The following is a 25,047-nucleotide window of genomic DNA, read 5'->3' as shown; positions in this document are numbered from 1 at the left end:
TTATTATGACCGAATGGTCTTTTAAGGGAATGACCCAAGTAATTAACATATTAACTTTTTTTCTTAATGCTAAGTGCAGTGGTATTAAATATTGATTTAGATTCTCAGAAATCTTAATTATTTGGGCCAATAACAATATTATTTAATAAAACACAGTTTTAGGCCACAGTTATTCCGACTCATGAAAATAATTTAACACTTCCTCTAATTCAAACTTTTTTCCACTATGCTGTGATGAGTCTTCCATTAATTGGAACAGAGGCAGAATTCATACAGAGAGCAGGCGGCTCAGTGAGCATCTGGAACATCCGAAGACACGTGGCAGCATTCATACCATTCTGCCGGGGCCCCTGGAATGCCGCTGCCAGCGGAGGGGACCATGACTGCATTCCGCTCCTCGGTCAGAGTCAGCCTCATCTCTAGAAGTTGAGCTTCACGGTCGGCATCATCCTCTGTTTTATCTAGAATAGCAGGAATGAGGATCAAATACAAATTTCTCGCTTGATTTACACTTTTGTCCTGCAAATCAATAGGATTTGCCTGTATTTCAGGTACTGGTTGGTAAGGGTTCACCGAAAACTTACTACTTCCTTACTTAGTGATAAAAAAAAAAATCACAGTAAAAAATGAACTGTAAGCTAAAGATGTTGGTGTACTCTTACAGAAAGGCCATCTTTGGTTCATGGAAGGCCAACATGGACCAGCACATGAACAATTTCTCCCAGAGTTAGAGGATTCAAGTGCTTTCAGAGAAGAAATCAAGAACGTTAGCACCCTCCTTAATTTATTTTTGAAGGGCAGTGTTTACATACTGTATTTTCTCTCTTCGTTGGGGATGGGGGAGACCTATAGAAAGATATCATTATAGTTAAATAAATGTTACTCTGAAAGGATATGACACAAATAAGTAACATTCCTATGCTCTTGCCATCCCCATTACTGATGTATTCATCTACTTCTAATCTATATGGCTGCAAATGGAAATGAATTACACACAGATTGGGGGGAAAGGAAATATTCAACTAGCTTTTCCTACCATGTTTACTGACAAGCTTCTGCAGTTGTTGATCTAAGTACTCCTGACGTTTTGTTAATGCATTTAGCCATTTTCTACGCAGTCTCTCTAAATCCCGATCCTGGAAGAAAACAAGGGAAATTATGGCAAATAAAACGTCATGACATTTGAAAACCAATGCTCCATCTACCTTACTCTAAGGCTTCAAAAATGTAAAGTATTATACTCAATCTCTTTATTACCACTACTAGTTGACTCCAATCATTATTCAGAACAGAAAGTTCCAGAAATCAAAGCACTGCTGTTCTGGAACAAGACAGCTTCTGAAAGGGCATTCTCTAATATCTAGAACCAGTTTTATTTCTATTGGTTCAAGGGGCAGAACTCTAAGTAACTAATATCTACGATGTCCCTCTGCTAGATAAAAATCATAAATACTTGAGCACCTGACCGGCTGTCAGAAGAGCATGTGACTCTGCTCCTGGGGTCATGAGTTCGAGCCCCACACTGAATGTACATATTACCAAAACAATAATAATAATAATAATAATAATAATAATAATAATAATAAGTAAACTTTAAAAAATCACAAATACTACTCAATAATCTTCAATTCTATGTCCCTGGGAACTATCATAAGAATTCCTCAAATTTCTTAACTTGTTTCAGCCTTCAACATGTTTCACTAGTCTCCACAAACAACATGTAAATGCTTCTCTCCCTTGTTTCCTATGGAGGGATTTTTGGAGAGGAGAGGGGGCGTTATCAACAGACTAAGAACTCTACCAGTCAACACCTGACTGTATACCAATCTTGCCTCATTTCCTTTCATAATAAAGTTAACAAGACTGGGTAGATGAGTGGAATGCTGAGGATACAGTGTGTATCTGGATTTCACTAAGGCACTTAACCAAATAGCTCATGACATTCTTGTAGACAAGATGGAGAAATGTGCAATGAATCTACTTGAATGAAATCATAAATGACTGAAATATCACATCCAAAGAACAGTGATTAATGGAATAATGTCAGCTTAAAAGAAGTCTCTATTGTTGTGCCATAGGACTCTGTATTTAACCCTATCTGATCCAATATTTTTATCAGGCACTTATAGGAAGGCAGACATTTTTATCAAATTAGAATGATGCAAAACCAGGAGAGTGACTACACTGGATGACATAATCAGGATCCAAAGAGCTCTGACAGTCCTAAACAATGACTAGCAAGACTAACAAGATAGAACTTGACAGACATAAACAAAATCTTGCAGGAGATTAGGAAGAGGGGAGGCAGGCAAAGCCAAACCTGTGTAACTCTTGGAAGTGGGGAAGGGAGACCTGGTTTAGAAGATAGAAAATACCTAAGCAGCGTGGCTTGACTGAGGCTCAGTATGAGACAGCTCTTACAGGGAAAAGGGTGGGTGACCTCTCAAGGAGAGAAAGAGGGCAAGGAAAAGGATCTGGAGAAATGGATCTGTACAGATAACAGTCACAAATGATTTCCTACACCGAAGTCTACGAAACTCTGTTTTAATTTGAGAAAAAGCAGTATTTGATTCAGAATTAATTGTGTAGTTATTAAATAACAGTATGACAAGACTCAGGAATGTGTGATTCACCACTGGAATCAAGCTCATCTGATGAGGCCAACAGGTGCTTCCTTACCTGGTAGCTGTCCATGTCCTCCTCCTCCTCCTAAAAGAAAAGATATATTACTCATACCTAAAACAATTATTTTTCCAAGAATCAGGCTATGCTCAACAACCAGACTCTTTTCCCATACTTTATACTTTCTAATTTAATTGAATATACTATTTCATCTCCCACCTACGCTCACTCTCAGTTTTACAGTTTTCAGGAAGTTGGAGTTAAACCTTAAGCTTCTCATAGGAAAGTGAAGAACACTCATTTGACCTTTTCAGGAACCAGTACAATACTTTCCCTGCTGGGTTTATAGTCCCACTCCCCAGGAGAAATCAAACACCTGCTGGCAAATAGTCTTTACAAGCCAGTAGGGGGTTTCTGCCGAGGGTGTGGGTGATGGAGGAAGTTAATCACTAGTAGGCGACTGAGGAATTTCTAGAGACTGCCACGTCTTAACCCTCAGTTTGCCATGTATCAGGGCAAAACCAACAGTCTGATGCAGGTGCAGTGATTCCTCACTGAAATGCAATACAGTAAAAAAGAAAAAAGAAAAAAGAAGACATCAAAGGAAAAACTGAAAGAATTGTTCATGGAAGGCAGTTTTCTGGCAGGTTCCAAAAGACTCTCTTATCTTGTTGGGTCTTTCAACAAGAACATAACTGGCACAGACAGAAACTTACATGAAAGGTCTCATGAGTCTTGGGGGATCTGAGCGTTCTAACTTTTACACATCCAATGCCAACAGACAATATACATTCTTCCATCAGTGGTAAAGTCCCAGATTCCTGCACAGACTTCACCTCCACTTGGACTCGCCGGGACTGTCCCTGTAGCACAAACAATTTTTCTTAAAATCAGTTTAATTTCTAAAAATTTGGTTCAGAGAGACCCCTACAGGCTGATGTTGAGAAAGCGTTTAACTTTGGAGACAATTGTCTCACCGTATCTTAAAAGTTAAGTAGTAAACTACAAATTGAAAAACTAATCAGGAAAAATAATTTACCTTTTCAGCAAGTAGAAAGACACAGAATATATGTGGCTTGCATATTTCTTCAATAAAAAGAAACATTAAGAGAAAACATTCTAACAAAGGAAATGCAAAAAAGCAAGGGATAATATAAACTGTTCAACTCACTTATAATCAAATAAATACAAATTAAAATAAGCACAATACACCCTTTATTTTCACTTACTAAACTAGCGATTATCTTTTAAGAAGGCAATTTCTGACCGCCGAGAGTTTGTCAGGCAATTACATACATCGTTGGTGAGAATATAAACTGTTGCAAAGCGTCCTGCAAGGCAATCTGCCTTAAAAATATAAGTATCCCTTGACCCAGCAATTCAACTTTCTAGGAATCTGTTCTCCGTAAATAATCATATATTTTATAAGGAATCTTAAAATAATGTTAAGAATAACAAAAAACTAGACACAAATATATATGTAATATTAACAACTGTTCAAACTGTAGTGTATATAATAAAATATTAGTCATTAAAACATACATGATATATTAAGTTACCACGAATATGGTTGGGGCACCTGGTGGCTCAGTCCGTTAAGCATCCAACTCTCGATCTCATGATCTCTGGGTCATGAGATCGAGTCCTTCATGGGGATCCATACTGCGTGTGGAGTCTGCTTAAGATTCTCACATTCCCTCTCCCTCTGGCCCTCCCCCATTCTCTCTTTCTCAGTCTCTCAAAAAAAAAAAAAAAAAGTATGGTAAATAATGTTAACCAGACTTTAAAAAAAAAAAAAGATGATCAAACCCAATATATATATATATATATATATATATATATATATATATATATATACACACACACACACACACACACACATACAGGATGATCTACTTTTAAAAATAAGCAGAGTCAGAAATAAGAATGATGACCACTATCCTGGATTCACTGTTCTAATCCCAAATAATTTAAAACCATGCGGCAAAATGAAGAATTGCGCACGTATATTTTCATAATAAATACAATGTGACCCGGTACGTTTACAATGAAGTAGGATTTTAAAAGAAGATTCCCCATATTCCCAAATCACTGACTTCAAAGTCAGTTTGTAAGTTTCAAGGATGTAAAACAGAATTTGAACAATGGAATCTGAACGTACAATTTCAAGTCAGTTACTCTTCCCCTCTTCCATCAGATTTTAATTCCCAAGAGCTCCCTGTTATCAGGGAAATCAATTTAGGCAATGATTAATCAGAAGGCTAGATTTGAAGAGATGGGTTACAGACGTCTTTTGATTTAATATTTTCCAAGGACTATGCATCAGATATCTTGTGGAAAGAGTACCTCAGAAAACATTTTAATTGTCTAAAATAGTTTAGTCCATTTCAGTTAGCTACATTTTGCTTGTTTACTTTGCCTGAAACAGAAAGTGCGCTCACACTGGGAGGGTGAGGCAGAGGCACTGTGGGGGGAGGGTTCAAGGTCGGCACAGGGAAGAAAAGGAGGGAAAGATCCAGAACAGCCTGTTGCCCCACTGAAAAGCTTTAAGCTGTATCCTTGGACTCACAGACTGAACTTCCTGTAACTGCTAATATTTGAGCATTTTTTAACTACAAAACCAACACTTTTATATGGTGAACCTAATCAGTCCTCCTCTGCTGTTTTTCCGTTGAAGAACAGCAGTTCTTGTCTTGAAAGATTTTAATTCAAATGAGCCTACCATCCAAGTCCCTCTATGAACGAGCCACGCACGCTCCTATCAGCTCCTCTATTACTGCTTTCCTGGTCTTCCTACATGTTACGTTCTCCCCAGACTTACCTAATCCCAACCACTGCATCTTTATTCTTGCTGCTTACGTATGAAAAAAAGCCTTTACACTATCGGTTCAGCCTCGAGGTCAAGACCCACACCCTTCAAAAAAAACCTTTCCTGATGAACTCAACTCATCTTTGAACACTTTTAGTAAAGGCTGTCAGAAATAAGACAAATACTTATATATTCTATTTATACTAAGCCACAGAAAATTAACTGGTCTTGCCTTCCAGGCAACGAATTCAGAGGCTTCCAAAGAAGATATATATATAGCTTTAACAGATGTTCAGAAAAAGATGTTCTTCACACCCTTAAGAATCCTATTTTATGTATATATCTGATGCTATAGTTTAATTTCTTTTTCCTTTTAGTTCTTTGCCCATACATGAATGAATTTGCTAAAATTCATTTGCTGGGGTCAGAGAACAAGTGCTTATCACCTTCCCCCTTCTAAAACATTCAGAAACTTAAATATATAAGCAAACTTTCTTTTTCCTTTAACTTTTTCTCATATTCTGCTGTGAATGATTTCAACATTCATTTTCAAAAGCTATTCTAATATTTTACCATTGTTCTAAAGTACAGAAACTATCACGGGATACGATTTTCTACTAAATGTTGAATTAATGTAAAGTATAGCAAAAAAAAAGGGGGGGTATTTCCAAATGTTCTATGTAAATTCTGTTAAGGTATTTTCTCTTTAGCTGGCAGCATAGACACTTTATAGTGACAATCCGCCCAGGGTTAAGTGACAATTCCCACCTATTTCTCTGCTGTATTGATTTCTGGCAGGCGTTCGTATCTACTCAGTTGCATTTATTTAACACCTCCTGCAGTATCATACAAAGATATTTGGTCTTTGTCCTCAGGTCCTGGCAGAGAGCTCCTAAAACTCTCAGAACTTCCTGAGTCATAATGATTATAGGTGCATCTTCTAATGACGCAACTTTAAATCTGGCGATTGTTGGTAGGTCCCCAGATAGCTTGAAGAAGGGGGCTGGTAGCCAGAAAGACCCCCCAAAAAAACAAAAAAAACAAGCCTTGATTAAAAGTTGGAACTGTCAGCCCTACCCTAAGATCTCTGTACAGAGCAGAGAAGGGATGGAGATGGAGTTAATCACCCACGGCCAAAGCTTTCATCGGTTATCCTACGTAATGAACATCCATTAAGAGCCTACAAACAGTGAGGTGCAGTGAGCTTCCTGGTTGGGGACAAATCAAGGTGGTGGGAGGGTGGCACACCCAGAGAGGACACAGACACTCCTTAGCCCTCCTCCCAAACTTGGTCCCATGCATCTCCTCCACTGGGCTATTTCTGAGTCATATTCTTTATTTAAAAAGACTGGAAACAGTAAGTAGAGGGGAGGAGAGCTGGGCAAACCCCTGAATTTGTAGCTAAGTTGGATAGAACTGAGGACCCAATACTCGCAACTGGCATCTGAAATGAAGGCCATCTTGTGCTTAAGTTTGAGCCCTTAAACCTCTGGCGTCTGATACTAACTTCGGGTGGTTAGGGTCAAAACCGAATTGCGTTGTGGGACACCCAGTTGGTGCCTGCAGAGAATCAAGGAATTGGCTGGTGCCAGTAGGAAAAGAACCCTTTCACCTCCCAAGTACCAAGCACTGTGCTTCATATACAGTATCTCTAAACCTCACACCAGCCCTACAAAGTGGGTGTAATCATCACACCTCCACTTTATACCTAAGGAAAAGTTCTGCGAGGTTACTAAACTTGCTCACAGATTTAGGGCTAGGCCATGGGAGACCAGAACTGAACCCTAGCTTGCTTTAGACTGTGAAGTGCTTTTTCTTTCTGCCATGTCACACTGCTTCTCCTTGTCTTTAGAAATATTCAAATGCTGCGTGATATGTTTCTATTGTTTCCTGCAATTCAATTCTGTCATTATTTAAAGCTTATCTTTTTGGTTACTTAAACCTAAGAGAAGCTGGTTTTAAAATATTATAATTAACAATATTTTTTTTAAATGAACGAAAACAGACATGAAATAGGAGACAATTTTAATACAAAAAATGGACTTGGCCAGTCTAGATTTCATTATCACTGATCTGACATTTCTGCTAATAGGAATCCAATATTAAGCTTTATGGTGCCAAAGAATTTAATGTTAACATCCAGAATGATAACTTTCACAATTTTGTTACCTGCCGGAGTTGAAAGATTCCTCCTGTTGGCACATCCTTTGCAGAAATTACTTCTACAGGGCAGTATTCGCCATTCTCATTCTGTTCCAAGATTTGGACCCAGAATTCCACTTTTCTGGTAACTTCACTCCATCTAGAAAATAGTTGAAGTTCTTGGAAAATCATACATTTTCTATTTCAATACAGGCAGCTTAGGATCCTTCACATGAAAACTAACAATGATAATGACCTCCAAACAGAATAACTCAGTAGAATGACCTGTAGTTCAGTGAGTAATATACAAATATATACTAGCAAATATAATTAAACCAAAATTAAACAAATTTAACATCAGAACTAGAAATGGTTTCTTCATTTCATTCAAAAAGGTATAATTACAAATCTACTTCAAAATGGTTATTCAAAAATCTAAATATGGTAATCAGAGGTCCAGAAGCAAGTACAGTGATTATCTTGACCTAGATAAAGGTAATGATACATATGCTTGATTAAGTAACTTGACAAGACTCTTCGCTCAGATTAATAACAGAATCAAGAAAAAAACTTAATTCTAATTAAGGATTTGCTAAAACATTCTAAAAGTAAAACAAGAAAAAAGAAAATCTGGTTCTCTTCTATAATAAGATGGAAAGCATGAATACATGCTCTTTCAGTCATTCCCTTTTAACTCTTCTTTTTAAAATCCTGGTACAAATAAGCCTGCCTCCTTCCATGACTGATGGCATTTCAAAAGAACTTTGCACTAGAGAAAAAATAAGTAAAACCTGAATTCTAGAGTATATCTTGATCCACTCTCCCTACAGTTGCTTAATTAGAAGTAATTCAGAACGATAAGCAACTATTCTCCAAAAATTCATTCACTCTTTATTCTTAACTAACTACACATTTAACGTCTCTTCCATCACTCTTCAAAGTTCACTCCTGTAAGGAAGTTTAAGTGTGCTATAAATACACTGAAAACAATAGCATCTATCCCTAGAATACTGGTAATGCTCAGGAAAGGGCTACCTTTATAAATGGCAGTATTAATCTCTAGCAATTCTTTAAAATTAAAAATAGAATCAGAAGGATATCTAAAATTCACCTGTCCCGAAGACTACGTGTTTTTGCTTGGATAATCCCCAGATCCCACAGGGCTGGGTTTTTCCGAGGATCGTTCATTTTATGGCCATATACTTCAATTGCCAATGCCCCTTCTGAAAGATGCTCAATGAAGTCTTCGGTAATGTTAACAGAAAACTCCTGAGAGAAAAAAATTACAGAAGAGGAAGTACTTCCTGGTAACCTTATGATTACTTATACCCACCAGTATATACCTACTTCATGGATAAGAGAAATGAAAAAAAAATGTTTTAGTTATTGAACAGAACTGTCATCTAACACGCGTAATGAATGCTCAGATGGTCTAAGGTTCTTGACTTTAAACCTAACTATAAATCTCATTTTTTAAAAAATACTTCTCACCTTAAAAATCAATTGTGAAAGACCAGCATTGTATTCTATTTTGTTAACAGTATTTGGGACGCTATTTTTAAAGTATTAATAATTATATTAAGAATTCCAACGATGATCTACAATGTCTTGATATAAAAGTTATTAGATGCAGTAAGGTAGCAGTGTGTTAGAATAACAATTTTTCCTAGCTTTTAGGAAGCTAATTATCTCTAATAACAGGAGAGTAAGGAAATAAATAATGATCATCAGTGCAAAAAAATCACCTAATTTTTAAAAATTCTCCCAATCTGTCCATCTTTACAAATATATATGACAGCATTTTACAGTAATTATTAAACTCTAGAACAGTTTATTGTAAAAAGTCACAGAATCCACACTATCTCTCCATCTTTAAAACACTAAAGGTATTTCTATGTTTTAAAAGAGACCCCTCCCTTGAAAAAAATGAGATGGATTAACTGTGGTACAGTAAAAAAAAAAAAAAAAAAAGAAAGAAAGAAAGGAAAAAAGAAAGAAACTAGAGTCTGACTATCCTGGCTCTTCTAATTACTAGCCATAGATAAACTGACCTCTGAAGTGGCTGCTTCTGCTGAAACAAAAAAATACTATCATCAAATACAACTGTGATAACGATCACATGAAAGAATAATATAAAGTGCTTAGCAGAGCACTGGTGTTCAATAAAGTTCATTCTTGTCTCTTTTCTATCTTCACTTTCTCTAAAACACCAGTTTCTTAAACTTTTTAGATGACAATTTCTCCAGTATGTAATATAAAACATGGGTTCCTTTAAGAAGGGTATATATAGCTGACCCTTGAACAATGCAGGGATAACAGGCACCAAACCCCCATGCAGTCAAAAATCCACATATTACTTTTGACTCCCCAAAAACTTAACTACTAATAGCCTACTGTTGACTAGAAAGCCTTCCTGGTAACATAAATAGTTGATTAACACATATTTTGTATGTTACGTATATTATATACTGTATTCTTACAATAAAGTAAGCTAAGGAAAAGAAAATGTTATTAAGAAAACCAAAAGGCGGGGCACCTGGGTGGCTCGGTCGTTAAGCATCTGCCACATCGGGCTCCCTGCTCTGCTGGGAGCCTGCTTCTTCCTCTCCCACTCCCCCTGCTTGAGCTCCCTCTCTCGCTGGCTGTCTCTCTGTCAAATAAATAAATAAAATCTTGGGGCGCCTGGGTGGCACAGCAGTTAAGCCTCTGCCTTTGGCTCAGGGTGTGATCGTGGCGTTATGGGATCGAGCCCCACATCAGGCTCCTCTGCTAGGAGCCTGCTTCTTCCTCTCCCACTCCCCCTGCTTGTGTTCCCTCTCTCGCTGGCTGTCTCTATCTCTGTCGAATAAATAAGTAAAATCTTTAAATAAATAAATAAATAAATAAATAAATAAATAAAATCTTAAAAAACAAAACAAAACAAAAACAAAAGGCGGGGGGGGGGGGTGCCTAGGTGGCTCAGTAGATTAAGCATCCAACCCTTGATTTTGGCTCAGGTCATGATCTCAGGGTCATGAGACTGAGCCCACATCAGGCTTCACACTCTGCAAGAAGCCTGCTTGATTCTCTCTCCCTCTCCCTCTGCCCTTCCCCCTCAAAATTAATGAATTAAAAAGTAAGTAAAATATTAAAAGAAAAAAAAGAAGAAAACCAAAAGGAAGAGAAAATACATTTACAACCTGTGTTGTGCCAAGGTCAGCTGTACATATATTCACACAAAAGGAAATTTTGATTGTGGAGGAGGAGTTAAAGGCACTGACACTTCAGAGTCTCCCCCCAGCTTTACTGAGATACAACTGACACATAGCACTGTGCTCATTTTAGGTGTACGGTGTATTGATGACATTTCGGTTTCTGACTCCAACCACACTTGAAGAAACTCTGATTCGAGATATATATTGATACCAAATCATTCAACAAAATAATGCTCATTCTGCAGTTTTGTTTTTACCTAAGTAATCAGATGTTGACCAAGTCTGGAAAACAAACTTACATTGCAGTGATCAAAGACAACCATGCACTGAGGCTCCTTGCTGACCGGAGAAGAGGAGGAGGTATCCACTTCAGGTGCAACAATTACCGGCTCCTGTTGGTCCCAGAAGTTGTATTTGCAGAACACAAAGTGGGACAGATGCTGTGGCAACCCAGTGGCTTGGAGTATTTTAACCTGAAGGAAAAAGAAGGCTCTGATTTTAACTCAGAAAAGGTGCAACAAGTATCTTGAGTCAGATATGGGTCTGAGTCTTGCCTGTGTCACTACTGGGTTTTGTTGACCAAATCCCCTTCACTCTGGGATTTATTTCTTCATCTGTGAAATGGTGACAACAACTGCCATATTTAGTGAGAGGTTGACATGGGGTAACAACAACCTTGACTATAAACTTGGATGTTTTCAAACATTTACGGGCCAATTCTAGCTTCTTATAACATCTTCATCATATCATCATATTATAATAATAATTTAACCAACTCAGAAAAGGAAAAGTTCTCAACCATCAACACCATTCAATGATAATGAATTTGGCTAACTGTGGATATGTCGAGAACGTAAGATTATTAAGAATGATGAATGAAGAATGAAATCAGCATATGTGTCAATAAGGAATATTCAGTAGAGCTAAAAATGTTTATTTGATATTTTGAAGGATAAAAAAGAACAAGGTTCTTTTTTTTTTTTTTAAAGATTTTATTTATTTATTTGACAGAGATAGAGACAGCCAGCGAGAGAGGGAACACAAGCAGGGGGAGTGGGAGAGGAAGAAGCAGGCTCATAGCGGAGGAGCCTGATGTGGGGCTCGATCCCATAACACCGGGATCACGCCCTGAGCCGAAGGCAGACGCTTAACCGCTGTGCCACCCAGGCGCCCCCAAAAAAGAACAAGGTTCTTGAGTAGAAAGTTATATGCTGCTAGATGATTTTTTGGAAAATCTTAAAGGCATCAGGAATGTATACTTTGAAGATCTGAAGGGATTAAGGGAGGAGATTAAAGACGGTGAATGTCACCCATCTCTGTACCAATTCTTTTTTTTTTTTTAATTTTTTTTTAAGATTATTTATTTATTTGACAGAGAGAGAGACAGCCAGTGAGAGAGGGAACACAAGCAGGGGGAGTGGGAGAGGAAGAAGCAGGCTCCCAGTGGAGGAGCCTGATGTGGGACTCGATCCCAGAACGCCGGGACCACGCCCTGAGCTGAAGGCAGATGCTTAACGACTGCGCCACCCAGGCGCCCTGTACCAATTCTTACTGAGTGACTTCTCCATGCAGATTCAGGGGAGATGAATCAAAGGAAACGTGCCCTGGACTGCAGGAGTGTAAGGTGTTGTGATAACAACATGCAATTGGAAATATATATCTAATCAGACTCAAATGTGCCAGGAATAAATGCCCATAATGGATTTTAAAGCAGTCAAAAATTCTAAATATTTCTTTTGGCAGGCAGTGTTAGGTTGATTTTTAAGCTGCAATTTTTGTGATAAGTTGTGACATTCCAAAATTCCTCCAACTATGAAAGAAACTAAATTCTAAAATTAATTAAGCAAAACTAAATTCTGATTTTATAATTGAATCCGGGCTGACTTTCATATGACTGAGCATTGATCATTTATTATGTTCTTCACCTGGTCACTTCCTACACATTGCAAGATGGCGCTGTGCCTCCAGTAAATAAATTTCACGAAAAACAAACTTGAATATGTGACCAAAGTTGATATAGTTCAGCAACCACAAATAAATCGTCTTAACATTTCAGGAAGCATTAATAATAACACAGAATATCAGGCAAAGCAGATGACTATTTTCTTCTATACCAGGTACATAATGGGTGAGCAACGGTTGAGAAACCTGTTTTTATTCATTTTCCCCAACAATGGCAACAAGAGTTTGAAACATTTAGATAGCAATTCCCCAAAAGGCTACAAAAAGACAGACTGACTAATGCATTTTATTTGTCCAAACCCAACAGAGCCATCAGTGTTCGGCAATTAATTTTTTGTTCATTTTAAAAACCATCACTTTTTCATTAAGTGTTTAAAATTTGTTATTATACTCTTTTAGGTGAGACAATGTGAAATTTGAGAAGATTACAAGATTTTTGTAGAACACAGATCTAAATAAAACTCTCTGCCACATATTAGCTTCTGTTTTTGAGCAGATTAAATTTGTAGTCTTCTTAGGCTGAGATTTCTCCTATGTGAAACAGGATAGCTACCCAATGATACTGGCATGAGGACTGACCATACCAATGGAATGAAATGAATGAAAACACATCCAAGCATTGAGTGGACAGATGTTGGAAACATCCTTCTTTGTGATTCAATTCCATCGGAAAGCCAATATTTTTTCTTAGAAATCAATCTAAATTTTAAGGTTGAAATAAATTTTAAGATTTCATATGCTGACCTACATCCTCCAGGCAACTTATCAGGAATAAGACTGCCAGGAATAAAGAATATCAGGAATGAGTAATATCCTGATATCCAGAACATAATTTTTGTTTTTGTTATTTTAGGTTTCTGCATACAGAAATCAAAATCACCACAAGGTGTCAGAATACCATAGGCTTTGACTTGCCACTGCTCAATATAAAGCCCGGGAATGTCAGAAGACATGCTGTTTGGGGTTTTAAAATATACTAATTTAATTTAATGTCATTGAAAATATCAATAATGTTAATACATGCATACTTATTTTCATCATAGGAAAATAAAATCAGACTGCTTTTTTATAAGCTGGTGATACTTATCATCTATTATTGTTAACTGTCCCAGACTGATTTCATTTTCTCCACCAATATTTTGTTCAGTGTCATATAGTCTGTCTTCCTTCTTTTACACAAAAGATTATCACACGCTTAGAATATGGTCTCTAAAAACCACTTCCCACTGAAAGGAACCGGGTTCCTTGGAAAAATGGCTGATTCCAGGTCTGCGATAGGAAATGTCCAGGATGGGACTAGAATATTCCTCATAACAGAAAGCGAGAAAGCTAGCATAGTCTATGACAGTTAGGGTTATGTCAAAAGGACTCCAGAGAGGAGCCCATAGGCCAGATATGGGATCATGTGAGCTTCACTACAGGTAATAAATACATGGATCGAAACACATCAAATATGTTTACATCAAAGAGTTCATAATGATATTTGGACTAAAAACAAAATAAAACCTCACTGGTCACTTTTGTATATTAGTAGGAAAACCAATTAATTATTTTGAAAATGAGGGGTTTTTTTTAAAGGAGAAAAGAATGGAGCATTTACCCTGCCTTTCCTATACAAAACTGATCTCCAAGGAGCAAAATACTTGATGTAATAGGACAGTTCTTTCTAGAAAAGAATTATAGCTAATAAATGAGGGGTGATAGGATTGTAGTATCATTATTTTCTCACTCCTCATGAAATATCTAGGTATAATCATCAATAATTGCTAACATCCCCAAAAGAACACTAGACATCATGTGCCTTCCGATGGAAGAACACACCTATAAAATGTCCTTGCTACCCCCTTTCCCTTATATCACCTTCATGTCTAACCACCAATTTACAGCAAATAAATCTTAACACATTAACTCATACCAATCAGCAAAATCCAGATTATGAGAAAATACAAGACAACAACCCAGCTTCTACAACAAATAAACTGTAGGGTAAGAGAGAAAGAATGAGACAGAGGAAGCAAGCAAGCACAAGAACCCACACTTGAAGTTTAGGATAGATTTAGGGGCACATCAAGCAAGACAATAAAGGAAACTGACTGGGTATCTCATATTAAGGAAGTATTAATTTCTGTTTATGATATAACGGGTTTTTAAAATTCTCTTCTTTTACAGTTGCATACTAAACTATTATAGATGAAATACGATGTCTGGAATAGCTTCAAAATCACCCACGGGAAGGGGACAGCACAGAGAGGCTTAGGCAGATGAATGAAATGAGAGCATGAGTTGATATTGAGGGAGGGTGGGAGGGGATCAGTAACACTTTTTTCACCACTTTTGTATATGTTTGTTATCTTCCACTAAAAAAATCTCACGATATTTTAACTTCGTTTTTTCTTAAAAAAAAAGAAAAAAAAAAGCCTATGTTACCCAGGATATACTACTTTTATTCAGTGATGACTTTCCCAAGTGAGAAAGTATCCTTGTACTGATGTAAACTTTCACACAGCTGCATTTACTAGTCCAGCACCTTTGAAATGGGCCATCATGGAGTCGTCAAGCATATGCCTCAACCCTCGGTAATTATATAACCTCAGAAAAAATGTTCTAGAATCAAGAATAACACAATCAAAGATTAATGTTCTAGTGAATTAAAAATTTTCCCCTGCCTCCTGAAGCATCTGACTTAAACATCTGAGGTCTTCTTAATACATGCAAACACTCAGAAAGGAGCCCATCTCTAACAGCTATGGCTTCCCCATAGCTTGCAGCGAATGCCTCACTTACTCCTTTTGGTATGAACTCCAATTCTAGAAATATTTACTGAGATACAGGACTGGACCAAGGATGGACTATGAAATTAGAGTTAAGTTTAGGCTTCTTTCACTGCACCTTTGAATGGCTTTCTTCTTACTCGTATACTGTTCCTATGACCCTTGCGGATTTCTCTTCCTCAAAAACCTTTTAACTGGTTCCTATAGTGATTCTCAACCAATGGCACACTGGCCCAGGTAGGGTGTGTTTGGAAATGTATGAGGGGATTCTTTTCATGGTCATAGTGAGTGACAGAAGCAGCACTATCTACACCAACTGGGTAGGAGTTCAGGAATATAATGACCTACTTGAAATCTACCTACCAATTATTCATGAAAAAAAAACACAATGCCCTCTGGAGAAAGAGTTTCACGTAACAGGCTCTCCTTCAAGTTCATGTTGAGTCTTGTTTCCAGAAATTTTCCTCAGACTTTACTCTCTGAATTAATTACCTCTCCTCTATGTCCCCAAACATCTCTCTACCTCTCTCAGAGCACTTGGGTCACACGATATCAGAGTCTTCTGTTGACTTGCATGTCCCTCTACACATACACACAAACTACACAGGTTGTCCTTAAGAAAAGAAATCCTATCTTTTTCATCTTTATATTCCCAGTATGATGTCTAACACATAACACTCAACAGTGTTCATGAACAGCATACCTGGGAAGAACAGAAAGAGCAGGGTTTGAGATTGGCACATGCTGGAACAGCATACGCAAGGCACACGGGTGAAGAGGAACAAAAAACATGTGGAAAAACAGTGTAAAGAATGAGTTATAGTACGAGCTTAGGAACAGAACCAGGGCTAGGATAAATCTCGAGCATCAGGAGAAGTTAAGAGGTCCAACAGGAGGAGGAAATTTATGAGAAAAAACTGTGCTTCTCTACAGAGAAGTTCAGATAAACATAAATTCATATAACTTTGGAGCAGAACGGTCCAGAAGAAAGAGGTGACTTATTGAAGGCTTCACAGAGGAAGGCAGTGGAAGTACCTAGCTAACTGGTAAATCAGTATATATGAGGAAATACGGTCTCTAGAATACCAATACTAAAGATTTACTTAGAGACAGATATTTTCAAAATTCGAAAAAGAACATAATATTTATTGTCTAAATAGTCACAATCCTTAAAATCAGCTACACTTCACTACTTCTAAATGAAACTGGGACTTACCATGCACACAAGTCTGTTCTCCTGGGTTTCCTTATCACAGGAGAGATCTGTGGTGTCATCACCTCCAGCAATTCTTTCCCCAACGTCACCACTGATTCGCATGACCTCGACATGCAGCCGACCTGCCACCTAGAACAATAGAGGAGAAGCAGGTACTCTTTCCAGATTTTGTTCTTTCTTCTCTTTTAGAGTCAAATGGTTGAGTTAACGGTAAATGAGAATTTTGAAGCCTAGGTTCTAACAGTTACCGTCCCTCAAAGTACTTGGAATAATCACCATCAAGCAGATGGAAACACAGGTATTAATAATACACAAAAGTACTACTTGTCATTATTAATGAAAAAGAGTCACAACAATACACCGTCACCACCCTACTGTTTCTTAAACTTTTCTCTGAAGGGTACAAGGTATGAAGAGAAAACTAACCTCTCCTTTCTGGTTGACAATTGGAACAGCATACTGTAACTTCACATCATAGAAGAGGGACTCGAGGAAAACATTCGCCACCCCAATGAGACTGTGATTTTCCTGCTCATCATAGAATGGATCAGCACGCTTGAAGTAAGACCGTATGAGCTTTAAAGAGATTGGAACATCGCAACTTCAGAAATCACTTAAATTAATTCAACCCACGACCGCTTTGTGATGGGCTCTCATGAAGTCACTAAGCCTAGCTTAAGCACAGCACCGGACAACACACTCTTATCTGCCTCACTCCCATTAAAATGCTGGTCAGCATCCTTCACCCATGACAGCCATCTCAATAATATGTCACTATGTTTATCACTTCTCCTTTATATGGAAATCTTGCCATGAAAATAGAGAAAACCAGTTGACGAGAAAAAGAAATCGAGTGCACAGAAGTACTCTTTAGTTTTCGTTCCTATTTTATTCCATTTGTTCCTGCCCAATCATAAGATGCAGTGCCACTAACGAGAGCTGACCCCCTTACACAAGAGTGGTTTGCTTTTTTATAATTTGCTAATGTTGTTTTATTTCTGCACTGAAATACAAGAGGAGTACAGCAGAAAGAAGGGAAAAAAATTTAAGAAAAAATGTCATCTAACTATAAAAAGTCCATTTTATTGATGAGAATCTGGAAAAAATAAATATTTTTTTAAAAAACAACAGGCTAAAAACAAAACAAAACAAAAAATAAGAGGCTAAGGAAGTAAACAACTCTATGTGGAAACAAGACCAGCAGTGTTGAAAACTGTAAAAATATACATAATACGTATTTCTGTTTTAAAATTTGCACAAGTACATGGCTGACCTAAATGGGAAACCTGCAACTTGAAGAGAAAGTTCCAGAGTACAGCTCTATGGCACCCACTTTAGGATCAAAACTCCTTCTAAATCTGCTCATAGTAGTATAAATATTAAGATACCACTGATGTTCTATTCAAAAAAAGAGATACTGTAGGTTTCTATTTGCAAGGTTAAATGTGTGGAGAAATGGGGGGATAATAAGGGGGATAATAAGGCATGGTCTCTGTCCTAAGTAAATTCTCAGTCTAGTACAGAATGTGAGACCAACAGATGTCAGAACGGAATGTAGGAGATTCTACTAGAAATCTAGAGAACACAAAATGAGAAGAAAGAAGATGCCAGAAAAATAGGTTATTAAGATTCTTGATTAGCCAAACAATTTAGAGGATTAAAATAAATATTCTAGAAACAGGATTACTATTTTAGCAGAATGAACAATTCTTCCCTAAAATGGGTAGGCTCCTTTCCTGCTTGGTTTCTTCTATGATTACCAGTTCAGTAATTTTTCTCAGATAACTTACCGGGGTATCTTCTTCACACTCCTTCCACTCCTGATAAAGGTCTCTCATATCCAGCAACCTGTTATCCAGTTTTTCTAAAGACCAAATCTGTTTTCCTTTTCCTTTTCTTCTCACCTGGATTGCAGGTTCACTAAGAAGAGAGCCTCGCTGTAAAAAAGTAAGAGTGATCATGTGAAACACAAAGACATCCACCATGGAACCCAACCCTGAACATTCTATACCCACCAGTCAAATGTCATCAACCAAAACGGAATTGCTATCCTTCTCTATTCAGTTCACTGCAAAACTTCTCGGGAACCTTTTAAGCTTAATATAATGTCATTATAATCAACTGTGATCAAAATTTAAATTTAAGTATATAAATTAGATGTAATTTAAAAAGTAAATTTATATAGTAAATTATTCATATAGTAAGTTATTCATATAGTAAATGGGATATAAATTCAAATTTAAAACCCAAAAGACTAAATCATGTTTAATGGGAAATCAAAAAGGTTTTATTCAGGCCATCATCTGACCAGAGAATCTGTGGGTAGAAAATGAGTCATAAGCATTGAATGGCAAAGGAAAGTCTACTGGGATGGATAGCTAAGAAATGATCTTTTACCTTTCAAAAGTTTGAATTTAAATTTTTTTTTTGAATGGGTAGTATCTTAATGTGGTACAAATCACAAAATGTTTAAAAGAGCAAACTGTGAAAAGAATCCCATTTATCCATTTGGAGGCAACAAATGGTATCAATCTGTAAACATACATAGTTTAAATTTAAAATTAAAAAAACAGTATGAACTAGATAGAGATACTGGTCACACAACACTGTGAGTGGACAATGTGCCACTTAACTATTCACTTTATCTTTTTAAAAAAAAAAGAGAGATGGGGGAGGGGCAGAGGGAGAGAGAGAATCTTAGGCAAGCTCCACGCCCAGCGCCCAGCACAGAGCCCCCAACAAGGGACTGAAATCATGACCCGAACCAAAATCAAGAGTCGGACTCAACCAACTGAGCCACTCAGGTGTCCCTGAACTATTCACTTTAAAATGGTTAATTTTAGGGGCGCCTGGGTGGCACAGCGGTTAAGCGTCTGCCTTCGGCTCAGGGCGTGATCCCGGCATTATGGGATCGAGCCCCACATCAGGCTCTTCTGCTATGAGCCTGCTTCTTCCTCTCCCACTCCCCCTGCTGTGTTCCCTCTCTCACTGGCTGTCTCTATCTCTGTCAAATAAATAAATAAAATCTTTAAAAAAAAAAAATGGTTAATTTTATGTTATATGAATTTCACCAGAAAAAAGCCTAGAATTGAATGAAAGTTTTCCAGCTTGTAAGAGCAATGTGGGTTTTGCTTTTTTTTTTTTTTTTTAAGATTTTATTTATTTATTTTAGAGACAGAGAGAGACAGCATGAGCGGGAGGGGCAGAGGAAGAAGGAGAGAGAGAATCTCAACAAGACTCCACACTGAGCTCAGGGCCTGACATGAAGCTCCATCCCAGGACCCTGAGATCATGACCTGAGCTGAAACCAAGAGTTGGATGCCCGATTGTCCCATCCAGGCACCCCAAAGCAAAGTGTTTTTAATATAGAAACAGTTTTTAAACTTTTTAAAACCACAAGTGGAAAATAAAAATACCCCTGTGTATCTCCCCCAGAGAGACATATCTATCAGTTATCTAATCAATTTAGATTTACTGGATAATGTATCAACTATTTGGATAGGTCTACTCAGAACTTCAGGGAATTGTGAAATACACCAACGTTGCTTTAACATTTTGCCTATAATCATTTTCAAAGAAATGGAATTTACATAATGAAACAAAGATTCTGAATTCTGAAGCTCAAAAACTGCCATTCTCTCATACTCTAAAGGCCCTTCTACCTCTGGTCAGCCAGCTAGGGAATAAATACAAAAAGCTCATCAGGGATCCACACTGGAGTGGTACTGCAGGCAGAGAATGCTAGAACGGGGAGGAAACAGCAGCCAGCAAAATCCTGCAGCCTCATGATTTGGCCCTCCAGAAACTACAAGAAGAACTGGAAAAAAGAAAAGAAATTTCTGCCTCTTACCACAATCACGAGAGAGGGGCGAGTATAAGGACAGGAGTAAGACCAGAACAAACAACACTGCTCACAGCAGGGGCAAGTGAAATGAAGCTTTCAAGTACCAAAAACAAAAGGTCTTGTTGGATAAAAGAGGAAAGACCCAGCCTGAGTTAAAAAAGACTCTCTCCTTAAGAAATACTTCCTTGTCCAGCTCCTCTCTCTAGATGAAATCTGAAAATACTAATCTAGTAAATCAATAATAGTAGCATAGATTAGTAGCCATTAACGTGTTAACAATGGCTGCCTTGACTCCAGCGATGTGCATCATGTCTACCAGCCGTGCAAACAGCCCCACGAACACATTATCAGGTGTCTAGGAGACAGAGAGGCCCAAAATGACTTGCGTCATTTCTAGGTACTGACTTGGCTGCCCGGAGACAAGGTTGCTCCTTCCAACAAAGCCTGAGCCAGGATACACAGAAAAGAGCTACAGACAGTCATGCTTCATGGGGAAAAAATGGTTATGTTTCTGTTTTTCCACCTCGAACACTACGGAATGGAAGAAGACCTTGCTCTGCCCAGTCTTCTAGAAGAATCTAAGCCCTATACCTTCTGCCCATGATTGGCTTTCCTCTACTGCTTTTTGTCTGAATCCCACTGCACCTGTGGTTTGCCCTACAAATACCAACAAACAAAATAAAGTTCTAAGTTCAAATCACACACAGAATATGTATCAAAAGACAAATCTCCATAGCAATGAATGCATTACGTTCACAAAACCTGTATTACTTGAAACATTAAGCATCCTATTTGCCAAATATCTACCCTGTGAAAACACTGACCTTGAGGCTGTAATGCCACAAGAAAAAGAAAGATGTGGTCCTTGCTACCAAATCAGAATAGAATACCCAAATGTTCATTAAAGCTTTGCTGTGTCAAATACTGTGGGAGAAACAAAAGCACATGGACCCTCAAAATATTTATCTGAATACAAAATTCTACATACTATCAAAAATTATCTATGAATATGACTGAGAGCTAGAAAAGGGCCTAAATAACAAAGAAAAGAAAACAACTGGATAGCAAGGATAGAAAATTTTGACGGGGCTTTCCCCCTACATTTTATTAAGGTTATTACATTATACAAAAAAAAAAAGTGATCATGAATACATACATGAAACAACTAATAAACAGTTTTGCAGAGCAACCTATTAGCAAGTGAAAATAACACGGTACACGTAAAGTAAACACGGAACTTAACGGAGGGGGGTTGTATGGTGGTAACAGAATGAAGGGGAAAAACCACTTTGCAAGATTCATCAGGAAAGACGTCCCAGAAATCATAGAAACAGACTGAAGAAAGGGAGCTGAGTAAAATAAATTGGTGGCATGTGGTGGGAAGAGGTGGAGAGGATATGCTAGTGGACAAAGGACACATAGGCACAAAGGCAAAAAATTAAAAGCAAATAAATTCTACTCGAGAAAGAGAACAAGTACAAAAGGATGCAGACTGCAGAAGGTGTAGGTGGGGAGGAGGGCAAACCTGCAGGTGTTTAAATAACACTGGTGAAACAGCAGTTTCTTCCAGTGGTATCTTTGTCTCTTCCATTAATGGCAACCTCACCTTCCTGTTGGCATCCAGGCTGGAGGCTGGGATCTGCAGGGTTACTTTATACTCTGTTCTTTTATCCAGTTCTTCTGCAATGTAACTAGCTTCTCTCACCAACAGATTGGCTTTCACAATTTGTTCCCTCAGCCTCATCAGGCTGTTACTCAGTGTTGCTTCTCTTTAAAAAGAAGGGGGGGAGGGGGGAAATAACCGTCAAGCAGAACATCAGAATATTATGTAGTACATAGTATGTTAATGCCAAACTGCGAACCAAGCTTTACAACTGCCTTGTGCACGCGGGGAATATATTACTGACACCGACCCATGCACGCGCTTGTATCTGGGCTATGTTGGAAGTACTGGCACATGCTCGTGTAACAAGCTGGCCATTGATTAGGACAGTGCTTCGAAAACTTGACTGTGTATACAAATCACCCGGGGATCTTGATACACTAAAGATTTTGATTCTGTAGGTCTGGGGTGGGGTCTGATACGCTACACTTCTATCAATCTCCACCTGACAGAAATGCTGCCTGTCTGCAGACCAAACTCTGAACAGCAAGAGGTTAGTTAAGTACAGTTTGTAACCTGGATGAGCCATTTTAGTGCAACGCTAATTAGCGCATAGAGTTCAAACTTGCAATCTGCATCTCATTAGCACCATGCTTTACCTACCTGAGCTAATCAGTCCAGATAACCACCTTTCTTTTTTTTTTCCTTTTTTTAAAAAGCATCTACCCAAGCTTCAGAACCTAAAGTATAATACAATGATAAAGTATAACTTCTAAGTACAAATACTTGTTTATTCAAATCCAAAAGCCATACAAACTAAAATGGGGCAGGACCTGACATGGACAACTTTAAATAAATGAATATAAATTGGTAATTGCCATTTTTCTCAAAAAATAAAAACAAAAATAAGATCATGCCAAATGGTTCTTAAGCTGTAACATTCTCTCTTAATATAATTCTTTTTCAAGTAATGTCTAGATTTCTCCATACTGCATCTTACCCAGGTGAGGTAAAGTGTTGAGCATATGCTATGCACATGTAATAAAGGCCCTGTGCCCCTACCTCTCTTCGGCCCACTGTCTCAGTCGCTGTTGAGCACTGGGCGAGTGGAAAGAAAACCTGTCCCCACTACGACAGTTCTGTTTCTCAGGAGACAGCCTTCTTCGTAGCTGCTCCAATTCATGCTCATACATAAGCCGCTGGCGCTCCAGCGCAGACCGTTTCTCTTCTTCATGCTGCTGTTCCAGGCTGTTCAATATGGACTGCATTGGATCTAAACAAGGTTTTTTTAAAAGGTAAATAATGAACGAAAGGTCACGGTACAACACAGTGGATTTCAAATGTGGTTCTACATTGCTATGCTGTTCGTCATCCTAACTAGTAAATGAAGATTCTTGAAGACAGTTTGGAATAAACTCCCCACTACTCATCATATCATCTCTCTGTCAGATACATACTGAACTGTTTTTATAAATGTAGTAAGTTAAAAGAATACAGAGAATAACATAAAGATTTCCTTGTTTTGTTAACATTTAAAAGGTCTCAGTCATAAACATTTTTAACTTTCCATCAACTTTAAAAGATTTCTAAAATGCACAAGAGATCTGCTCACCATTATTACCCAGAGCCTTCATGGTAACCTCCATCTGCGCATATTCATAATTAAAGTTGATTTCACTGGAAACCTCACTGGAGGAGTCCCCGTCTACATCCAGCTGCTCAGAGCTGGTATCATTCTTCATGGAGGTGTCGTGTTCCTCATCCTCTCGATCTGCTTTCTTTTTCTTTTTAGGTAAATTCAGTCTTGGGGGGAAGAAAGAATATTATTTTTAAAATAAAGATATGCACTTATTCCATTCATTAAATACTGGCGTTTGCTAGATGCCAAAGGGGGTACCATGTAAGTATAAGGCAATTACTATACTCTGGAACTTTATCCTCTAGTAGTAGAAATAAACACACACACATGCACAAATAGTTACAACAGACCATGTGACTCAGGGCCACATGACCGACAAGCTAGGTGTTGAAGAAAAGCTGAGGACCCCTGGAATAACAACAGAAAAGAAGACAGAGTAGGAAGTCATTTGAACCAAGCTTTAAAAGTGGGAACAGCATGAGAAGAGACGTGGAAATGGAAACTCTCATAGTCTCTGAAGAAATTATGAATAAAACAACATAGGGGCACACAAAACTTGTATAGCAGAAATTATGGGAGGTAATGCTGGAAAGATCACTGTATCTCAAACTATGAAGGCTTTGAAAACCAAGTCAAGCAGTTTATACCCAATGCAGTTTGAGAAGGATAAAAATGAAAAATATTTTCCGCACACTTTGTGCCCCTCTACTCTTTCTTCAGTAATCAAAATATCAACTGGCCTACAAGAAAGGATCTCCATTAGCTGTAAGAAAAGTCAGTCTGATATCCCAAGCATGGTGACCAGTGACAGGAAGAGAAACAGACCAGGACTGTAGTTCTGTACAATCTCCAGCCCACCCTTCCCTGGAAACACAACACCAGTTTTCTATGGAAAACAATGTGTGCAGTCCCAGAACAGGCACTTTCTTAGCCTCCCTTGTAGTTAAGAGGCAAATTCTAGCAAATGAGACAAAAATGGAAGGTTGCTGGGGGCTCTGGGAAGACTTCTGCTTTTTCTGATCAAGCAGACAGAGCTAGTATCACCACCCTTCTCCCTCATTTTCTTCATATGTGCCTGGATACTGCTTTGATACCTGGAGTGGCATGGCCATCTTTAGACCACAGGGAAATACCAAGACAATGAGACAGTGAAAAGCCTTCTGCCGTGACAGTTTTGAGAGGCTTAGCCAATGCCAACAACCATCCACCTTTGGATTTCTTATTTGGTCAGTAAAACGAATTGTT

The 25,047-nt window shown here is 38.0% G+C and overlaps 1 protein-coding gene across 1 annotated transcript in view; it reads right to left on the bottom strand.

The window, feature by feature from the left end:
- KIF13B (kinesin family member 13B) overlaps positions 1 to 25,047 on the bottom strand; it is a 193,543-nt gene that overhangs the window by 59,395 nt on the left and 109,101 nt on the right. Inside the window, exons 16-28 of the mRNA XM_045774018.2 lie at positions 23,776 to 23,966; positions 23,226 to 23,436; positions 22,167 to 22,329; positions 18,507 to 18,653; positions 17,143 to 17,292; positions 16,717 to 16,845; positions 11,067 to 11,240; positions 8,685 to 8,842; positions 7,601 to 7,733; positions 3,339 to 3,485; positions 2,680 to 2,709; positions 1,037 to 1,136; positions 335 to 461 (exon numbers count right to left, since the gene is read on the bottom strand). Of these exons, the coding sequence (XP_045629974.2) occupies positions 335 to 461; positions 1,037 to 1,136; positions 2,680 to 2,709; positions 3,339 to 3,485; positions 7,601 to 7,733; positions 8,685 to 8,842; positions 11,067 to 11,240; positions 16,717 to 16,845; positions 17,143 to 17,292; positions 18,507 to 18,653; positions 22,167 to 22,329; positions 23,226 to 23,436; positions 23,776 to 23,966 (1,860 nt within the window). The remainder of the gene's footprint in view (positions 1 to 334; positions 462 to 1,036; positions 1,137 to 2,679; positions 2,710 to 3,338; positions 3,486 to 7,600; positions 7,734 to 8,684; positions 8,843 to 11,066; positions 11,241 to 16,716; positions 16,846 to 17,142; positions 17,293 to 18,506; positions 18,654 to 22,166; positions 22,330 to 23,225; positions 23,437 to 23,775; positions 23,967 to 25,047) is intronic.

Source organism: Ursus americanus, chromosome 13 (genome assembly GCF_024610735.1).
Source record: "Ursus americanus isolate L20-20 chromosome 13, mUrsAme1.1.p, whole genome shotgun sequence".
NCBI lineage: Eukaryota > Metazoa > Chordata > Mammalia > Carnivora > Ursidae > Ursus > Ursus americanus.
This window is presented reverse-complemented; position numbering and strand designations above follow the sequence as displayed.